The following is a 19,393-nucleotide window of genomic DNA, read 5'->3' on the forward strand; positions in this document are numbered from 1 at the left end:
CTAATACTTCGGTAAAATAAGTTATTTCAAAATATTTAAAATATATAGTATTAATTCCTTTGCATACAGTCATCACCAATTTTAAAGGTTAGGTAGCTATGCATTGAAAGCTCAGTTGGTACAATACAATGGGGTCATCCTCCTGGAATCCCAATTGTGAAAGAATGCATTCAAATTCTAACTGAACCTTAATGATAGCAACTTTCCAAATAAATAGTTACCCCAAACCAAACATCCAATCTATTTCCCCAGTCCTGGTGCTCTCCCAATATTCCCCATTTCTATAAAATGCATCCACCCAATGCTCAAGCAAAAAACTTGAGAAGGACACTAGTTACCTCCCTGTACCTCACAGCCAATCAATAACTAAGTCTTGTACGAGGCACTGTACATGATTTTTTTTAATCCCTTAAATATTCCTGGAATCCATCTACTTCTCTCCATCGCCACCACAACCACCCTATTCCTAGCTCCATTTCTCTCAGTTGACCTTCTACAATAACCTCTTAACTGGTCTCCCAGCCTCTGCTCTTGCCTGTCTATGGTCTATCTTCTACACTGTCGCCAGAATGATATTTTATTGCATATATCAGATCATGTCATTCTGTTGCTTTTAAAACCACTCAGTGACTTTCTGCTACATATAGACTAAAATCCAAATTTCTTGGCCTATGAAGCCCTACAGGATCTGGCTTTACATATATCAATTTCATTTAAACTTTAAAACAGTCTTTTGAGATGGGAGCTCATATTATTGACTTTGCAGGTGAGGAGACTGAAGCTCGATGAGGTCATCTGATTTGCCCACACAGTTAGAAATTAGAGGAGCTAAGCTTTAGACTTCAGCTGCTCTGACTCCAAAGTGTGTGCTCTTATCTACTAATTTCTTTTTTTTTTTGCCTTTAACAAACCCCTTTATTTTATTTTTTTTATTGGGGTATAGTTGTTTTATGAGACACAGATGTAGAGAACAAACGTATGGACACCAAGGAGGGAAAGGAGGGGATGGGATGAATTGGTAGATTGGGATTGACATATGTACACTAATATGTATAAAGTAGATAACTAATGAGAATCTACTGTACAGCACAGGGAACCCCACTTTGCTGTACAGTAGAAACTATCTACTAATTTCTAAGCAATACAAAGATAGTGATTAAAACTCAAAGAAAAGTCTTACATTGAGGAAATCTTGGAAGGAGGTTGGGTTTTACATTAAAGAGTTAGGAATGCTCTTCTCTATCTGTCTGTCCTTGCAGAATTCTGATGATAATTGAGCGTGCTGGTCATAAGATGGAATTTCATGGGAGGACAGCAAATCTGACGGTGGCTAAGCTGGCTTTGGCTGTCCTGTGGGTGGACCACACATTTGAAGGCATGACCTTCAGCATTCACTCCTACAAAGAAAGCACAGACCCTGAGGTGAGTGCAGCTCAGGGTATTGAGAGCCAATCAGCCAAGCACTGCTCCAAGTCTTCGTTCATTTACTCCTTGGAAGGAGACGGGGTACATTTTTTAACCTTCAGGGAATCTTATAAAATACAAATATCCCAGGGGAGATTCATATATAACCCTTAGTAGGCCAACACCTTGGTTGGAATGGTGTCCATGAGCTGTACTGTGATACTACCTTTGGCCCTGTGGCCCCAAATCATCTCAGATGTCAGTTTATCATTAGCTGCCATTTATGGAGCACTTACTATTTGTTGGGCATTGTGCTACTATTTTATCTGTACAGATAAGGAAACAGAGAAGTTAAATAACTTGCCCAAAGACACACAGCCTAATGGCTGAGCCAGGAGTCAAATTTATGTCTGTCTGGCTTTAAAGTCTGGGCCCTTTCCCCTACTCCACACTACCTCAGCCTTTGGCCACCAACCCATGTTCAGAACAATTTGGGAGAGCAGCATTTTAAATTTATAGTTAAAAAATTATAAAATTTACGTATGGGGAAATGCATGAATTTGAAGTATACATTCTCTGATTTTTGACAAATATGTACATCTGTGTAACTCAAACCCCTATCAAGATATAGAACATTACTATTATCCCTGAAAGTCCCCTTGTGCCCATTCCCAGTCAATCCCTGCAACTGCTACTTCCATTGCCAACCACTGTTCTGATAATTTTTTTAACCATAGTTTTGCCTATTCTAGAACTTTATATAAATGAATCATATAATAATGTACTGTCTTGTATAAGGCTTCTTCCAGGTACTATAATGGGATTTTTTTTTGAGATTCATTCTTTTGTTTCCATAGTTTATTCTTTTTATTGCTGAATAATATTGCATTGTATGGATATACCACAGACTGTTTGGATTGTTACTAGTTTGGGGCTATTATGTTTAGGGCTGCATTGAAGATTCATGTAAAAGTCTTTGTGTGGACATATGTTTTCATATATCTTGAGTAAATACCTAGAAATGGAATTGCTGGCTCATAAGATGTATGTTTAAATTTGTAAGAACCTACCATACCATTTTCTAAAGTGGTTAATGATGTGGAGTGATTTTTCATTTTTGTATTGGCCTTTTTTTTGCCACAATAAGTCTTTTATTTATTTGGGCCCTCTCTCTTTTTTTCTTGATAAGTCTGGCTAAGGGCTTATCAATTTTGCTTATCTTTTCGAAGAATCAGCTCTTAGTTTTATTGATCTTGTCTATTGATTTTTTTTTAGTCTCTATTTTATTTATCTCCACTCTGATCTTTGTTATTTCCTTCCTTCTACTAATCTTGGGCTTTGTTTGTTCTTTCTTTCTTGTTTCTTTAGGTGTAAGGTTAGGTTATTTGATACTTTTCTTGTTTCCTGAAGTAGGCCTGTATCACTATAAACTTTCCTCTTAGAACTGCTTCTGCCACGTCCCATGGATTTTGGAATGCTGTTTGTCCACTTTTATTTGGCTCAATGTATTTTTTTTTATCTCCCCCTTGATTTCTTCAGTGACCCATTGGTTGTTTAGTAGCATTTTGTTTAGCCTCCACATGTTTCTGTTTTTTCCAGTTTTCTCTTTTGTAACTGATTTCTAGTTTCATATCGTTGTGGTCAGAAAAGATACTTGATATCACTTCAACCTTCTTAAATTTATTGGGACTTGTTACGTGATACAACATGTGTTCTATTCTGGAGAATATTCCATGTGCAGTTGAAAAGAATGTGTATTCTGCTATTTTGGGGTGGAATGTTCTACATATATCTTTTAAGTCCATTTGGTCTAGTGTGTTTAAAGCCAATGTTTACTTATTGATTTTCTGTCTGCATAATCTATCCATTGATGTAAGTGGGTAAGTTCCCCTACTATTATTGTATTACTGTTAATATCTCCCTCTATGTTTGTTAATATTTGCTTTATGTATTTAGGTGTTCCTATGTTGGGTGCATAGATATTTACAAGTGTTATTTCCTCTTGTTGGATTGATCCTTTTATCATTATGTAATGCCCTTCTTTGTTTCTTGCTACTGTCTTTGTTTTAAAGTCTATATTATCTGATATAAGTATTGCCACCCCAGCTCTCTTTTTGTTTCCATTTGCATGGAATGCCTTTTTACTTTCTTTCACTTTTAATCTGTATATGTAGTTAGATCTGAAGTGAGACTCTTGTCTCATATATATGGGTCTTGTATTTTTATCCATTCAGCCATCCTATGCCTTTTAATTGGAGCATTCAGTCCATTTAAAGTAATTATTGATAGGTATATACTTTTTGCCATTTTGTTCATTGTTCTGGTTGTTTTTGTAGTTCTCTGTTCTTCTTTTCCTGTCCTCTTTCCTTTTGATTTGATGACTTTCTTTAGTGTTATGTTTGTATTCCTTTCTCTTTATTTTTTCAGTATCTGTTATAGGTTTTTGGTTTATTGTTACCATGAGGTTTATATATAACAACCTATGTAGATAGCAGTCTATTTTAAGTTGATGGTTGCTTAAGTTTGAGCCCATTCTAAAAACACTACATTTTTTTCCCACCCCTATGTTTTATGTTTTTGATGTCATATTTTACACCTTTTTATTTTGTGCAATACTTAACTTATTATTTTATATATAGATGATTTTACTACTTTTGTCTTGTAACCGTCCTATGAGCCTTGTAGGTGGTTGGTCCAGTACATTCAATATATGTTTGCTTTTTACCTGTGAGATTTTTTCCTTCATAATTTTCTTATTTCCAGTTACGGGCTTTTCTTCTCCATTTAATTAATTAATTAATTTATTTATTTTTAACATCTTTATTGGAGTATAATTGCTTTACAGTGGTGTGCTAGTTTCTGCTTTATAACAAAGTGAATCAGCTACACATATACATATATCCCCATATCTCCTCCCTCTTGCTTCTCCCTCCCACCCTCCATATCCCACTCTCTAGGTGGTCACAAAGCACGGAGCTGATCTCCCTGTGCTATGCGGCTGCTTCCCACTAGCTATCTATTTTAGATTTGGTAGTATATATAAGTCCATGCCACTCTCTCACTTCGTCCCAGCTTACCCTTCCCCCTCCCCGTGTCCTCAAGTCTATTCTCTATGTCTGAGTCTTTATTCCTGTCTTGCCCCTAGGTTTTGCAGAACCTTTTTTTTTTTTAGATTCCACATATATGTGTTAGCATACGGTATTTGTTTTTCTCTTTCTGACTTACTTCACTCTGTATGACAGACTCTAGGTCCATCCACCTCACTACAAATAACTCAATTTCGTTTCTTTTTATGGCTGAGTAATATTCCATTGTATATATGTGCCACATCTTCTTTATCCATTCATCTGTCAATGGACACTTAGGTTGCTTCCATGACCTGGCTATTGTAAATAGAGCTGCAATGAACATTGAGGTACATGACTCTTTTTGAATTATGGTTTTCTCAGGTTATATGCCCAGTAGTGGGATTGCTGGGTCGTATGGTAGTTCTATTTTTAGTTTTTTAAGGAACCTCCATACTGTTCTCCATAGTGGCTGTATCAGTTTACATTCCCACCAACAGTGCAAGAGGGTTCCCTTTTCTCCACACCCTCTCCAGCATTTATTGTTTGTAGATTTTCTGATGATGTCCATTCTAACTGGTGTGAGGTGATACCTCATTGTAGTTTTGATTTGCATTTCTCTAATGATTAGTGATGTTGAGCATCCTTTCATGTGTTTGTTGGCAATCTGTATATCTTCTTTGGAGAAATGTCTGTTTAGGTCTTCTGCCCATTTTTGGATTGGGTTGTTTATTTTTTTGATATTGAGCTGCATGAGCTGCTTGTATATTTTGGAGATTAATCCTTTGTCAGTTGCTTTGTTTGCAAATATTTTCTCCCATTCTGAGGGTTGTCTTTTTGTCTTGTTTATGGTTTCCTTTGCTGTGCAAAAGCTTTTAAGTTTCATTAGGTCCCATTTGTTTATTTTTGTTTTTATTTCCCTTTCTCTAGGAGGTGGGTCAAAAAGGATCTTGCTGTGATTTATGCCAAAGAGTGTTCTCCCTATGTTTTCCTCTAAGAGTTTGATAGTGTCTGGCCTTACATTTAGGTCTTTAATCCATTTTGAGTTTATTTTTGTGTATGGTGTTAGGAAGTGTTCTAATTTCATTCTTTTACATGTAGCTGTCCAGTTTTCCCAGCACCACTTATTGAAGAGACCGTCTTTTCTCCATTGTATATTCTTGCCTCCTTTATCAAAGATAAGGTGACCATATGTGTGTGGGTTTATCTCTGGGCTTTCTATCCTGTTCCATTGATCTATATTTCTGTTTTTGTGCCAGTACCATACTGTCTTCATTACTGTAGCTCTGTAGTATAGTCTGAAGTCCAGGAGCCTGATTCCTCCAGCTCTGTTTTTCTTTCTCAAGATTGCTTTGGCTATTCGGGGTCTTTCCATACAGATTGTGAAATTTTTTGTTCTAGTTCTGTGAAAATACCATTCGTAGTTTGATAGGGATTCCATTGAATCTGTAGATTGCTTTGGGTAGTATAGTCATTTTCACAATGTTGATTCTTTCAATCCAAGAACATGGTATATCTCTCCATCTGTTTGTAGCATCTTTAATTTCTTTCATCAGTGTCTTATAGTTTTCTGCATACAGGTCTTTTTTCCCCTTAGGTAGGTTTATTCTTAGGTATTTTATTCTTTTTGTTGCAATGGTAAATGGGAGTGTTTCCTTAATTTCTCTTTCAGATTTTTCATCATTAGTGTATAGGAATGCAAGAGATTTCTGTGCATTAATTTTGTATCCTGCTACTTTACCAAGTTCATTGATTTGCTCTAGTAGTTTTCTGGTGACATCTTTAGGATTCTCTATGTATAGTATCATGTCATTTGCATACTGTGACAGTTTTACTTCTTCTTTTCCAATTTGGATTCCTTTTATTTCTTTTTCTTCTATGATTGCTGTGGCTAAAACTTCCAAAACTATGCTGAACAATAGTGGTGAGAGTGGGCAACCTTGTCTTGTTCCTGATTTTAGAGGAAATGGTTTCAGTTTTTCACCATTGAGAATGATGTTGGCTGTGGGTTTTTCATATATGGCCTTTATTATGTTGAGTTAAGTTCCCTCTCTGCCTACTTTGTGGAGAGTTTTTATCATAAATGGGTGTTGAATTTTGTCGAAAGCTTTTTCTGCATCTATTGAGATGATCATATGGTTTTATCCTTCAATTTGTTGATATGGTTTATCACATTGATTGATTTGTGTATGTTGAAGAATCCTTGCATTCCTGGGATAAACCCAACTTGATCATGGTGTATGATCCTTTTAATGTGCTGTTGGATTCTGTTTGCTAATATTTTGTTGAGGATTTTTGCATCTATGTGCATCAGTGATATTGGCCTGTAGTTTTCTTTTTTGGTGACATCTTTGTCTGGTTTTGGTATCCGGGTGATGGTTATTTTGCCTTTATTCTTGAAGGGTATTTTTGTTTACTATAGAATTCTGGATTGGCAGCATTTTATTGATTTATTTATTTACTTATTTATTTATTATTATTTTTGGCTGTGCTGCAAGGCTTGTGGGATCTTAGTTCCCTGACAAGGGATCAAACCCAGGCCCTTAGCAGTGAAAGCATGGAGTCCTAACCACTGGACCACCAGAAAATTCCTGGCAGCATTTTAAAGATGTTGTTCCACTCTCTTCTGGCCTCTATGTTCTCTGATCAGAAATCAGTAATCATTTGAATTTTCATTTCTCTGTGATGTGTAATGCATCGTTTTTCTCTGGTTGCTTTCAATATTTTCTTTCTTTTTTTCACAGTTTGACTATTATGTGCCTAGGCATGTTTTTCTTCATATTTTTCCTGCTTGAGGTTTGCTGAGCTTCTTGAATCTGTAAATTTATGTCTTTCACCAAATTTGGGGAGATTTCCACCATTATTTCTCTAGACATTGCTTCTTCACCACTCTCTCTCTCCTCTCCTTTTGGGACTCCAAGTCCATGTATGTAAGATGTTTTGATGCTGCCCCACAGGTCCCTGAGACTCTGTTCATGTTTGCAATCATTTTCCTATGTACTCTTCTGATAGTATAATTTCTATTGATTTATCTTCAAGTTCACTGACTTCTGTCATCTTCGTGTTACTATTGAGCCCACCCAGTGCAATTTTTAAAATTTCAATATTGTATTTTCAGTTCCAGAATTTCCAGTTTTTTCTTTTGCTTCTGTTTCTCTGCTGTTATTTACTCTTTGGCATTAATTGCAAGTGTATTTTCTTTAAACACCTGAGAGTAGTTATACTAGCTACTTTAAAATCCTTGTCTGCTAACTCTAACTTCTGAGTCATCTCAAGGTTGATCTCCATTGATTGTCTTCACTTGAAAATGGGTCATATTCGTTCTTTCTTAACATATAGGGTAATTTTGGATTATGTCCTGGTTTTTGTGAATGGTATGTTGTGGAGACTCTGGATGCTACTACCTTTCTCTGAAAATTATTGATTTTTGTTATATCAGACAATTAACATGGTTGGAATCAAACTGTAGGTTCCATCTCTTGGATGGCAGCTCAAATCTCAGTTAAGTTCCTTTATCCTCAGTTGGAGTCTGTCCTATACGTATGTGGTTCCGAGGTCAGGCCGAGTTTATACTCAGAATTTTGGCTCCCCATTGCTAGCTCTCTCCTCTCCAAGATCTGCCCCCGACCTTCCAGTGGCTGTGGTTGCCTTGACCTTTGTTTTCTTGTTCTTCATGCCACAAAGACTGCCGGTTTTCTATCAGAATTTTGAGTGTCCGTCACATTGTTCGTTTCAGGCTGCCATCTGGCTAACAGCTGTAAAAACAGGTAATTCACCTTGTGATGTCACCTTTTTCCAAGTGTCTACTCTTCTCTAGAACCTGCCTGGTTTTGTTCATTTTCCACTGTCTTCAAGTCATTGTTATTCTGTATAGTTGTTATATGCAGGAGGGTCAAGTCCATTAGGAGCTACTCACCCATGCTGGAAGCAAATGTCTTCCCACTGAATTTTTTTTTTTTAAGTGTTTTATTTATTTATTTATTTTTATAAATTTATTTATTTATTTATTTTTAGCTGTGTTGGGTCTTCGTTTCTGTGTGAGGGCTTTCTCCAGTTGCAGCGAGCGGGGGCCACTCTTCATCGCGGTGCGTGGACCTCTTACTGTTGTGGACTCTCCCGTTGTGGAGCACAGGCTCCAGACGCGCAGGCTCAGTAGTTGTGGCTCACGGGCCTAGTTGCTCCGTGGCATGTGGGATCTTCCCAGACCAGGGCTCGAACCCGTGTCCCCTGCATTGGCAGGCAGACTCCCAACCACTGCACCACCAGGGAAGCCCAATTTTTTTTACATATAGGGTTTTCTATTATAGATCTTGGTGGAGAAAAAAGCCAACCAACCCCAATGACCTTCTTGGTATCAAACTGCTCACATGTTGAAGCTAAATCATCACCTCTCTATAGTACTCAATTGCCTTAGCAAAGTTCATCTGTGCCAGGAGAAGAGCCATATGCCTTTTGGGCTCACAATTCATTTTTAGAAATATTACAAACTTTCATCTTGCCATGAGGTACCCAGCTAGTTAATAGTTCCTTGAAAGGCAGCATGGATGATGGGGAAAATGTGGCCAAATCACATATATATTTGTTCAACTACATCCCAGCTGTATGACCCTAGACAAGTCACTTAACCTTTCTGAGCCTTCATTTCTTGTTATACTACTACATACCTTTCAGAGTTGATAGAGGGATTAAATGACAGAATGCTTGTAAGGGTGCTCATATACCCTGTTTTTCCTGGGAGAGTCCAGGTTTATGACTGTGGTTCCAGTGTAATTATTGGTAAAGCCCTCTTCCATACTCAAAAATGTACCTGTACTTATCAAATACTATCACCAATCAAATCAGCAAAAAATTCTAATAGTGAGCCTCTAATTCCTAAGGCCTAATGCCTTGCTTCCCTTCCCCAGTTTTTTTGGGGGGAGGGCTTCACAGCATGTGGGACCTTAGGGGTGCTGCGCAGCATGTGGGATCTTAGTTCCCCTACCAGTGATTGAACCCGTGCCCCTGCAGTGGAAGCACGGAGTCTTTTTTTTTTTTAATCTTTATTGATGTATAATTGCTTTACATTGTTGTGTTGGATTCTGCTGTATAACAAAGTGAATCAGCTATACATATACATATATCCCCATATCCCCTCCCTCTTGCATCTCCCTCCCACCCTCCCTATCCCACCCCTCTAGGTGGTCACAAAGCACCGAGCTGATCTCCCTGTTCTATGCGGCTGCTTCCCACTAGCTATCTATTTTACATTTGGTAGTATATATAGGGCCATGCCACTCTCTCACTTCGTCCCAGCTTACCCTTCCCTCTCCCCATGTCCTCAAGTTCATTCTCTACGTCTGTGTCTTTATTCCTGTCCTGCCCCTAGGTTCTTCAGAACCTTTTTTTTTTTTTTTTGATTCCATATATATGTGTTAGCATACGGTATTTGTTTTTCTCTTTCTGACTTACTTCACTCTGTATGACAGACTCTAGGCCCATCCACCTCACTACAAATAACTCAGTTTCGTTTCTTTTTATGGCTGAGTAATATTCCATTGTATATGTGTGCCATATCTTCTTTATCCATTCATCTGTCGATGGACACTTAGGTTGGGAAGCGCGGAGTCTTAACCACTAGACCACCAGGGAAGTCCCCTGCCCCACTTTTTAAGAAAAGCATTGCTCTATAAACTGTGAGACAAGTGCCTAATGACATTTTTTAAAATTAATTAGTTTATTTATTTTGGTTGCGCCGGGTCTTAGTTGCGGCATGCAGGATTTCCCCAACCAGGGATTGAACCCAGGTCCTCTGCATTGGGAGTGCGAAGTCTTACCCACTGGACCACCAGGGAAGTCACCCTAATGTTATTGTGTTGGGTTCTTTTCTGTTATTTTTTTCCCCTCTCTCAGAACTGTATGGGAGAAAGTAGCCTGCTGTTGAAGACTGGCCTTTATTTCTGAGAATAATGACAAATCACCTTATTTGTCATTCCTCTTTCCACCTCTATGAATACCCAGGTGGAAGCAGATCAAAGAGAGAGAAGCAAGGATAGGTTGAGAAAGGAAAAGGGGTGTGTGTGTGTGTGTGTGTGTGTGTGTGTGTGTGTGTGTGTGTCTGGGTCTGTGTGCCCCCGGGTCACATCTTGGCCTATGATCTGAGTGTACGTGTGTGTGTAAAAGGTGTCGCATAGCTGGTGGAGCTAGTTCCCACCCTTCAGCCCTCCGTGTGATCCTCCGGGGCTGAGGCTGGGGGTAGGGCGGGAGGTGGGCAAGATTTCAAGCTGATGGGTGGACTCCAGTTTTCATTTCCTGGCTTTTCTTGGCAGACTTCCCTAGACGAAGTCCCTCTGGGGAGGGTTTTGGCCTCCATATACTTACCTAAATCACTGAGGGAGAGAAATCCTCTTAGCAACTTACACACCATCTTGTTCAATTTTTTTGGCCAAACTTCACTCTTTAAGGTAAGTTCTTGCCTCTGGTAACTGTCATGAACTGACATATGGTGACTCACTGTAATTATGAACTCTTGCTATTTTCATTATGTTCTGTTTATTTTCAAATATGCTCTCTGATTTATTCCACAAGACTCCCAGCACAACCCCTGGCTCTCAACATGAATCAATGTCTACTTTAATGATGTTCCCCAGTTTTTCATTTTCACAGCTTCTCAGCTTTGGAAGGGACCTTAAGGATTATCCGGTAACCAAATGGAGGCCTCAAGATGTTTCAAAACCAGAAAAGAACAGCAAGTTCTCCTGCTGAAATGCCATTTCGGCTTGTCAGTGCTTCCCTCCCAAATCTCCCCTGGCTGCTCAAAGCCAACATGCCCATCTCTTGGGCCAATTTATTTGAAGCTGAGTTGTACCCAGCAGGACACTTGACTACAGACATTGTTGCTCTTTCCTACCACCTCCACAGAACCTTCTCTAAGGGCTACAGTCCTCACCCGTATTAAAACAGAGAGGCAGTACGATGTGGAGGTTAACGGCATGGACCCTGGGGCCTGAAGCAGAATTTAAAGCTGGCTATGCCATTGTCTACCCGTGTGAACTTGTGGGCAAGTTTCTCGACCCCCAGTGCCTTTGTTTCCTCCTATGTAAAACAGGGGAACAGTAGTACCTCACTGGGCTGTTGAAGGATTAAAGGAGTTAATACATATAAAACGCTTAGAATATTGCCTGGCACATAATTAACACCATATAAGTGTTTGCATTGATTTTATTATTTGCCTATGTTGGGTCTCTGCCTAACAAAAAGCCCATTTCTTCAGCCTGCTCTGTCCCATCTTGCTGTTGAGAAGACAGCAGAGTTTGCATGACGTTGTTGATGATCGCTATTAATTGTTGTTATTTACACTTAATATCTCATCTACTTCTCACAAGAAACCAAGACTCAAAGAGTGCTGTGATCTGAATGTTTGTGTCCCCTCAAAATTCTTGTGTTGAAATCCTAACCCCCAAGGTGATGGTATTAGCAAGTGGGTCGTTTGGGCGGTGATTAGGTCATAAGGCTGGGGCCCTCATGAATGGGAATTATGCCCTTATAAAAGAGGCCCCAGAGAGCACCCTCACCCTTTCCACCATGTGAGGACACAGCAAGAAGGTGCCATCTATCAACCAGAAAGCAAGCCTTCACTAGAACCCAACCATGTAGGCATCTTGATCTTGGACTTTCAGCCTCCAGAACTGTGAGAAATAAATTTCTGTTGTTTATCAGCCACTTAATCTGGACTTTGTTATAGCAGCCCTAACAGACTAAGACAAAGAAGTTAAGTAGTTTTGTCCAAGGTCACACAGCTAGGAAGTGGCATAGCTAGGAATCAAATCCAGGATGTCTGACTCCAAAGTTCAAGTATTTAAGAGGTTCATACATTAATACCTGGGTGTGTTTGCATTTTCTAAGGATGCTATCCAAAGAAATGAATTTCAAATGGTCAAATTTTCACAGAGTTATTTTGGGGGAGGTTGTACTGAGCCAGCTTAAACATACCACATACCAACTCAAATATAACACATTATCTCTAGCTATGTCTGTATGATGCTCAGTTCTCTTGGAATTCTGTAACTGCTCCCCCTCTATCTAAATTCTATTTGTTCCTGTGGGCTTAGCTCAAATTCCACCCAGGAAGTTTGCCTGGAGTTCATGAGTCCCTGCTCTCCTCCTCACCCCACTGCTTGTATTCTTGTCTTACACCTCTGCCTAGCTTCTAGATTGGTATTCCCAAGGAGGTTGTGGCATACGTCATGGCTCAGGCATGTTTTATTTTCATGGCACCTAGCACAAGGCTAGGTACCCAACAGGTTTTCAGTAGCTATATATTTATGAGACCTTTTTTTTTAATGGAAATAATAGGTTGGACCCAGGACAGGCCAGTTAATGAACAAATAATTTTAATAAAAATTAAGAATGTGGTTCATAGCACTCAGACCCTTTTGGTAAGCTTGTAATTTCTCTGTATCTTCTCAGATGCCATTATTTTAGTCTTAGTTTCTCTCCTTTCTTCAGAGAGCTGTGCTTGTTTTGTAGAATAAAAGATAAACCTGTTTTGCATAGATTTCACACCTAATAAGTCATTTTTATTCACTAACACCTTCCACTGAAAGAGATTAAAGATCTTTGCCAAAATTAGCCTTCAGACGTCATAGTGCTAGATGAAGGAGGATTAGAAGTAGCCTACCATCAATTTCAGAACCGGAAGGGTCCTTATAATTCATCGTGTCCCATCTCCTCATTTTACCAATGAGGATATTGAGACCCAGAGAGGGGAAGGGACCTGCTGGAGGTGACACAATTTATTCATTTATTCACCCAGTTATTTATTCAGTTAGGAAATATTTATTAAATTCCTACTATGTGTCTTGTGTGGTGCTGGATAGGGGGGCGGTTCTCACATGGAAGGGGGTGACCTGAGGCTGGGACCTGGGCCACTGTTTTGGGGGAGTAAGCACTTACAAGAGATGCCACCGTTTAACTATATCCCATCCCCACCCCCAAGTTCTGAGTCTCACAGCCCTGCTTTCACACTGCTGCTTCTAACATCTTTTAATCAAAATCTTAACTGTCATTACAACATACTACCTTAAAGATCGTTGATAAGACACCACTCCTGGAAAATACGTACCTCTTCTTCCACCCCTCCACTAGCGGGCAGTCCTCGGGGAGAGGGACAAAGCACGAGGCAAGTACAATATGACACAGGGGCTCTGGAAGCACGGGGATGGCACCTACCCCCGTGTGGGAGCTCAGGAAAGGCCATCTGTAGGAGAGGCATCAGCTGAGACCCAAGGTTGAGTACCAGCTAGAAGATGAAAAAGGGTGAGGACAAGGAGGGAGGAGTGTTTCAGGCAGAGGACACTGCTTCTGTAAAGGTTCAGGAGTGAAATAGGTACAACTGGAGCCTACAGCCAGAAGGTGGAAGAGTGAGCAATGGTTTACTTCCTTTCCCTGCACAGCCGCCATTTTGTAAGTTAAGGAAATAAAGCCAGAGAGCAGGTTAATTCAGTCCTGGGTCACAGTGTGTTTCTCCAACTTTGGCCTTTTCACTACAGAAAACTACATCTCTTAGACTAAGTTGGGAGGGTTGTTAGATATCGTTTGGTCCACCTTCCTTCATGTCACCAATGTCCCAGAAAAGGGAAGGGACTATTGAGAAACAAGAGGGCCTGGGCTAGGACTTGGTCTTTTGACTGTCGGCCAGGGCCCTTTCCACCGTATCTTGCTGCAGACCCTCCTCTACGTCAGACCAGCCCAGAGGAATTCCTCTGGGAAGGGAGCACTGAACCATCAGGCTGGCTTTGGATGAACAGAGCTGGTCAGGAACAGGAAGTGAGTAGCTTCCTAGGGGAGCCCAAGGCTGTGTTCATGGTTCCTCATTTCTCAGTGGCTGCAGGACTCAGAAATTTGAGGGCTTGGCATCTTCTAAAAGTGGCCCAGCGGGCTCCTCAAGGGACATCTGGTCTCCACTCCTCTAGGCTTTCTTGGCAAGTGCTCAGAGGTTATGCTTCCTCTCCCTTCTGTCCTGCACCTGCCCCATCGCTCGTCTCTTCAGGTGTGCCCCAGAAATAGCACCCTCCCAGCTGCCTTGGCCTGTGCCACTTTGGCCCTGTTAATTAACAAGCTCTGCATCTCAATGGCTACATTCTATTTTGTTTCCTTTATACCAATGTTTATGAAGCATCCCTGCCCTATCATTCACCAGCTATGTGACTTTATTCAAGTTTTTGAGCCTCCCCAAGCCCCAGTTTATCTGAAAAATGCCTATGTTGTTCCAGTGAAGACTGAAGATAGTGCATGTGGAAAACACTCAACAAAGTAACTGGCTCACCGTGGGTACAAGATAAAATCCCTGCTGTGTGCTAGGCCGTGCGGGTGACACCAGGACACACAATGCCTATGCTCAGAGTTCGTGGTGTCCTAGGGAGGAGACTTGTTCCAAGCTGGATGGTAATCAACCGGCTTCCATTGCCAGTGAGGATGGAACAGGAAGAGGTTTGTAACTAACCCATGATGGGTTTATGTTCCTTGTAAGGAGGGACTCCCTCAAAGTAAGTAAGGACGGGTGAGGGTTAGAACTGGGATAAGCTGTGCAATGTCAGGGTCCAGAGAGTTATCTAGTAGGCAATAGTTTCACTTTGTTGCTAGTGCAGTACTGAGTAGCAGGTGCAAAACCAAAGCTTGTTGGATAGCTATTTGGATATATGGCTGGATTAATGAAACGGTCTGCTGGGTATAATTTAGACCTGATGTGAAGACAGGAGATGAGCTAAATTACCTCTAAAACTTCCTTCTTAGCTTGTGACTTTATTTTCCACATTTCTGTACCTAATGCTGTGTAGTACTTCAAAATTTTAGACTGGTGATTAACATGCCAGAAATTAGAAAGGTAGGACCTGAACTCCTCTTCCTTATATGTTTCATCTGCAGACCAAAAACGTCGCTAAAGCCTTAACCACATATGTTGTGAGTGCCAGCATTTCAGATACATCCATTCAAAACTTGGCCGACCCAGTGGTTATTACTCTGCAGCATGTTGAAGGGAACCGGGTAACGCATCCATTTTCATCTCAGAATAAAAAAGCCTCAGAACCCCTCCTTGATTCTCCTGTTAAAAATAATTGGCTACTTGGGACTTCCCTGGTGGTCAAGTGGTTAAGACTCCACGCTCCCAATGCAGGGGGCCCGGGTTCGATCCCTGGTCAGGGAACTAGATCCTACACGCGTGCCGCAACTAAGAGCCCGTGTGCCACAAATAAGACCCTGCGCAGACAAATAAATATTTTAAAAAAAAATTGGCTACTTAACAGATGTGATTCCAAGACTTAATGAAAATTGTCCCATTCCAGGTAGCAGAGGTGTATTGTAATTAGGGCCTTCTAGAAATAATGCCTTAGTCTAAAGGGATAAGTAATAGTGGGTTTCTAGCACAATGGCAGATTGGCAGGGGAGCGACTGGGGGGCAGGTGGATCTTTTGGTTGTCCCATCACTCTAAATGATATTTAATTCCGTTTATTTTTGAGGGAGGCAAACAATTCAAAATAATGGAACATTTTTATCCTTTGATTTTCCATGAAGAGTATTAAAATATGTATTAATTATCACCAAAGGATTAAAACCATAGTCATATGGCATAACATAAAGAATATATTACTAAACGATCAAATTTAGCCATGGTATAAGAATGAACTACTATTCCATTCTTTGATGTTAATGTATGTCCAGTGTGGAGTCTTAATAGCTTCCTTCATTGCCAATCTAAAAGACCATATGGTACAGCATATTTTTCATAGATCTTAATTCTAGAAGGGAAGAAGGAAGAGTGGGAGAGGGAACTTAAAAAGAAATAGATACCAAATGAAACATGTTTAATGGGTAAGATCTCTTAATTCTGGCTGGGGCCACAGCTCTCCAAGCATCCCCCATAACCAATTTCTCATTGCCCTCCAATTCCTTGGAGATTGCAAGAGTGTTTCAGGAATGTTCACTAGGCCTAATGATAGGGGCTCAATCTTGTATCCGTAAGGCTTGACCTCAGCTGTGAGCCCCAAATTCCATAGTTCCACAAGAAACACCCACCGCACATCAGACCTGCATTGACCATCTACAGTCTCCTCCTGGACTTTGCACCAGGAGGACGTGGCAAATTCTTATGTTACCAAATGCTTTAAAGGACACATACCAGATCACCATGCAGCAGTAACATACTATTTTCTCACTTGTAAACCCCAAGATTCTTGGGGTTCATTTTAAAACCAACTCACAAATGGTCCGTGTGTGTGTGTGTGTGTGTGTGTCTAGTGTTTGAGAAAACATTGAGAAGAAAACACTTGTGTGTAGTTGTCATTGTATGGTAACGATCACAAGGAAAGGTATTTACCTCTGATTTTTCTTTTTTCTAGAATTATGATCACTGTGCCTTTTGGGACTTTGGGAATAACAGTAAGTATTTTTCTTAGCAAGCTTTGGCTTTGGTTCTCAGTGAGACTTTGCCCCTGACCATGTTGCTATCTGGCAGTTACATGGGAGCGAGTTATACTGAAGTTACTGTCTTATCAGACCCTACAGGGAACTCTGAATGACCAAGATACAAATATGAGTTTCATATCTAATTAGGGCATGGGAGTTTTTGTAAAACTTTCTTTTTGAGAAGAGACTTATTTTGGAGATCAGGAAAAAAATCACATAACTCAGCAAGCTGGAAGAAAGAAAGTTGCAAGACCCAGTGCAGAGCAGTCTTGAGCTGTTTGAAGAAAGTTGAGGGATGAAGATCTAGCTCTTTATCTGTCTTTCCCATTAGACTTGCCACGTTTTTCCTTCTTCTCTTCTACATTGACTGTGTGACCTTGGGTGGTCCATTTACTCTCTAGGGGCTTCAATCTTTTTATCTTTTCATGAAGGGGATAAGACTTTCTAGTTGGTCTCGAAGGGCCCTTCCTGCTTGGCTGGGTATGAGTCTTTGGGGACCATAAGAGAAGGGGTCGTGGAAATAATGCCATTTGCAGCAACATGGATGGACCTAGAGATTGTCACACTGAGTGAAGTAAGTCAGACAGAGAAAGACAAATACCATATGATATCGCTTATATGTGGACTCTAAAAAAAAATGGTACAAATGAACTTATTTACAAAACAGAAATAGAGTCACGGATGTGAAAAATTGGTTTTTTTACATGGTTACCTGGGGGGAAAGGGGGGAGGGATAAATTGGGAGACTGGGATTGACATATACACACCACTATATATAAAATAGGTAACTAACAAGGACCTACTGTATAGCAAAGGGAACTCTACTCAATATTCTGTAATAACCTATATGGGAAAAGAATCTAAAAAAAAGTGGTTATATGTGTATGTATAACTGATTCACTTTGCTGTACAGCAGAAACTAACACAATGTTGTAAATCAACTACACTCCAATAAAAATTTAAAAAAAAAGAGGAGGGGTCGTGGAAGGGGATTGCTGAATGGGTTCCTCTTAAGCTTGTCATTGCCATTGGAATCTCCAGGGATATAGCCAAATCTCAGAGAATTCCCACACGGAAGCAATTGTCCCTGGAATGCCAGGAGTGGCTCTGGGACCAGTCCTTCCACCTGTGGAAGCTCTGCCTGGGACTTTTCCTTTTTTTAGTATCCTCGGAGTTCTTGGGTAAAAAGGGGGAAATTCTCTTTCCATTCGACTCCCTGGCATGTGGAATACTACTGCTTTCCTACGACAGAGATAGCGCTGTCCTTTTCCGGTCCCCTCCAAGTCGCCCAGGATAAGATCCCTGTAAAATGATAGGCTTTGTTCCCCACAGCCTCAGTAAGTTGATCTGTGTGTTCATAATGCCTCCTGCTGGGCTCCTCCCAGGTCATCTTTGGCCCCTACCCCTCTGTCCATGGATCCAGAACTTCTGGAATCTATTGTCATTATCCTGGATGGACAAATTTTGACCACACTTAGCTGCCTGTCCTAGGATAACCCCTCTGGTCTAGTACTACTCTGGAGGTTTTACTCTAAACCTGGTCTAGTACGCAAGCTCTACAGGTTCTCGAGGTATGTGGGTTAGTTCTAGAACCCTGAATGCGCTTAGGAGTGAGAAACTAGGCAGGTGGCAAATAGACCACAGGCTTTAATTGGCCCTAAGGAGTTCCAGACCATCATCTGGCTTAAATGCAAAGCACTTGAGACCATTTGAATTCTGGGTTGAGCTGGTTGTTTCAGATGTTTATTCCAGTCCCACCAAGGAGGCCCACGTGTCAGCCTATATTCCATAGCTCATGTCCTTCAAAAAGTTCTAGATCTACCTGTTTCCCCTTTGTGCTCCTTGAAAAAACAGTCCTTACTCTGTCATTCCAGCATGGTGGTAGAACTGTTGTTCATCATTAGAGTCTGTCCTAATCTGTAGAAGAATGGGAAAAGTGAGAACCAAAGAAGTTATGCCATTTACGAAGTTCCCCACAAGTCAATTTTGCCTATTAGACTTAATTTAATTTCAGTGTTCAATTATACGGCTATCCTGCTGTCTTAACAAACGATACTAATTATAGCACACTTTGGAAAGGTACATATAATGAAAAGTTAAACATTTCTGAGAAAAGCAAAATTGCTTTGAAATTCCCTTCTGTCGCTTGCAGATGGGCAAGGTGGATGGAATTCGTCAGGCTATAAAGTAAAGGAAACAAATCTAAATTACACAATCTGTCAGTGTGACCATCTCACCCATTTTGGAGTCTTAATGGTGAGTTGTCTCTTAATCACTCCTTGATAGAATTTTGACAACTTTTATTAGATTACAGACCAGAAATATATGTGTGAACTAAGTTGTGGAAAAGTTCCATGCAAGTGGAAAAACAGGCCCCTACCTTGTTCATTCAAAGTAGAGCAAATTGAAACAAATATGTATTTTTCTCCTTATAAAATTAATGCCTGCTTGTCAAAATTCAAACATTACAGAAAAGGTCCCT

The 19,393-nt window shown here is 40.3% G+C and overlaps 1 protein-coding gene across 1 annotated transcript in view; it reads left to right on the top strand.

The window, feature by feature from the left end:
• ADGRG4 (adhesion G protein-coupled receptor G4) overlaps window positions 1-19,393 on the top strand; it is a 131,767-nt gene that overhangs the window by 43,657 nt on the left and 68,717 nt on the right. Inside the window, 5 exon segments of the mRNA XM_061178225.1 lie at window positions 1,260-1,422; window positions 10,775-10,909; window positions 15,372-15,491; window positions 16,845-16,884; window positions 19,064-19,167. Of these exon segments, the coding sequence (XP_061034208.1) occupies window positions 1,260-1,422; window positions 10,775-10,909; window positions 15,372-15,491; window positions 16,845-16,884; window positions 19,064-19,167 (562 nt within the window).

Source organism: Eubalaena glacialis, chromosome X (genome assembly GCF_028564815.1).
Source record: "Eubalaena glacialis isolate mEubGla1 chromosome X, mEubGla1.1.hap2.+ XY, whole genome shotgun sequence".
In the NCBI taxonomy this organism is placed as follows: domain Eukaryota; kingdom Metazoa; phylum Chordata; class Mammalia; order Artiodactyla; family Balaenidae; genus Eubalaena; species Eubalaena glacialis.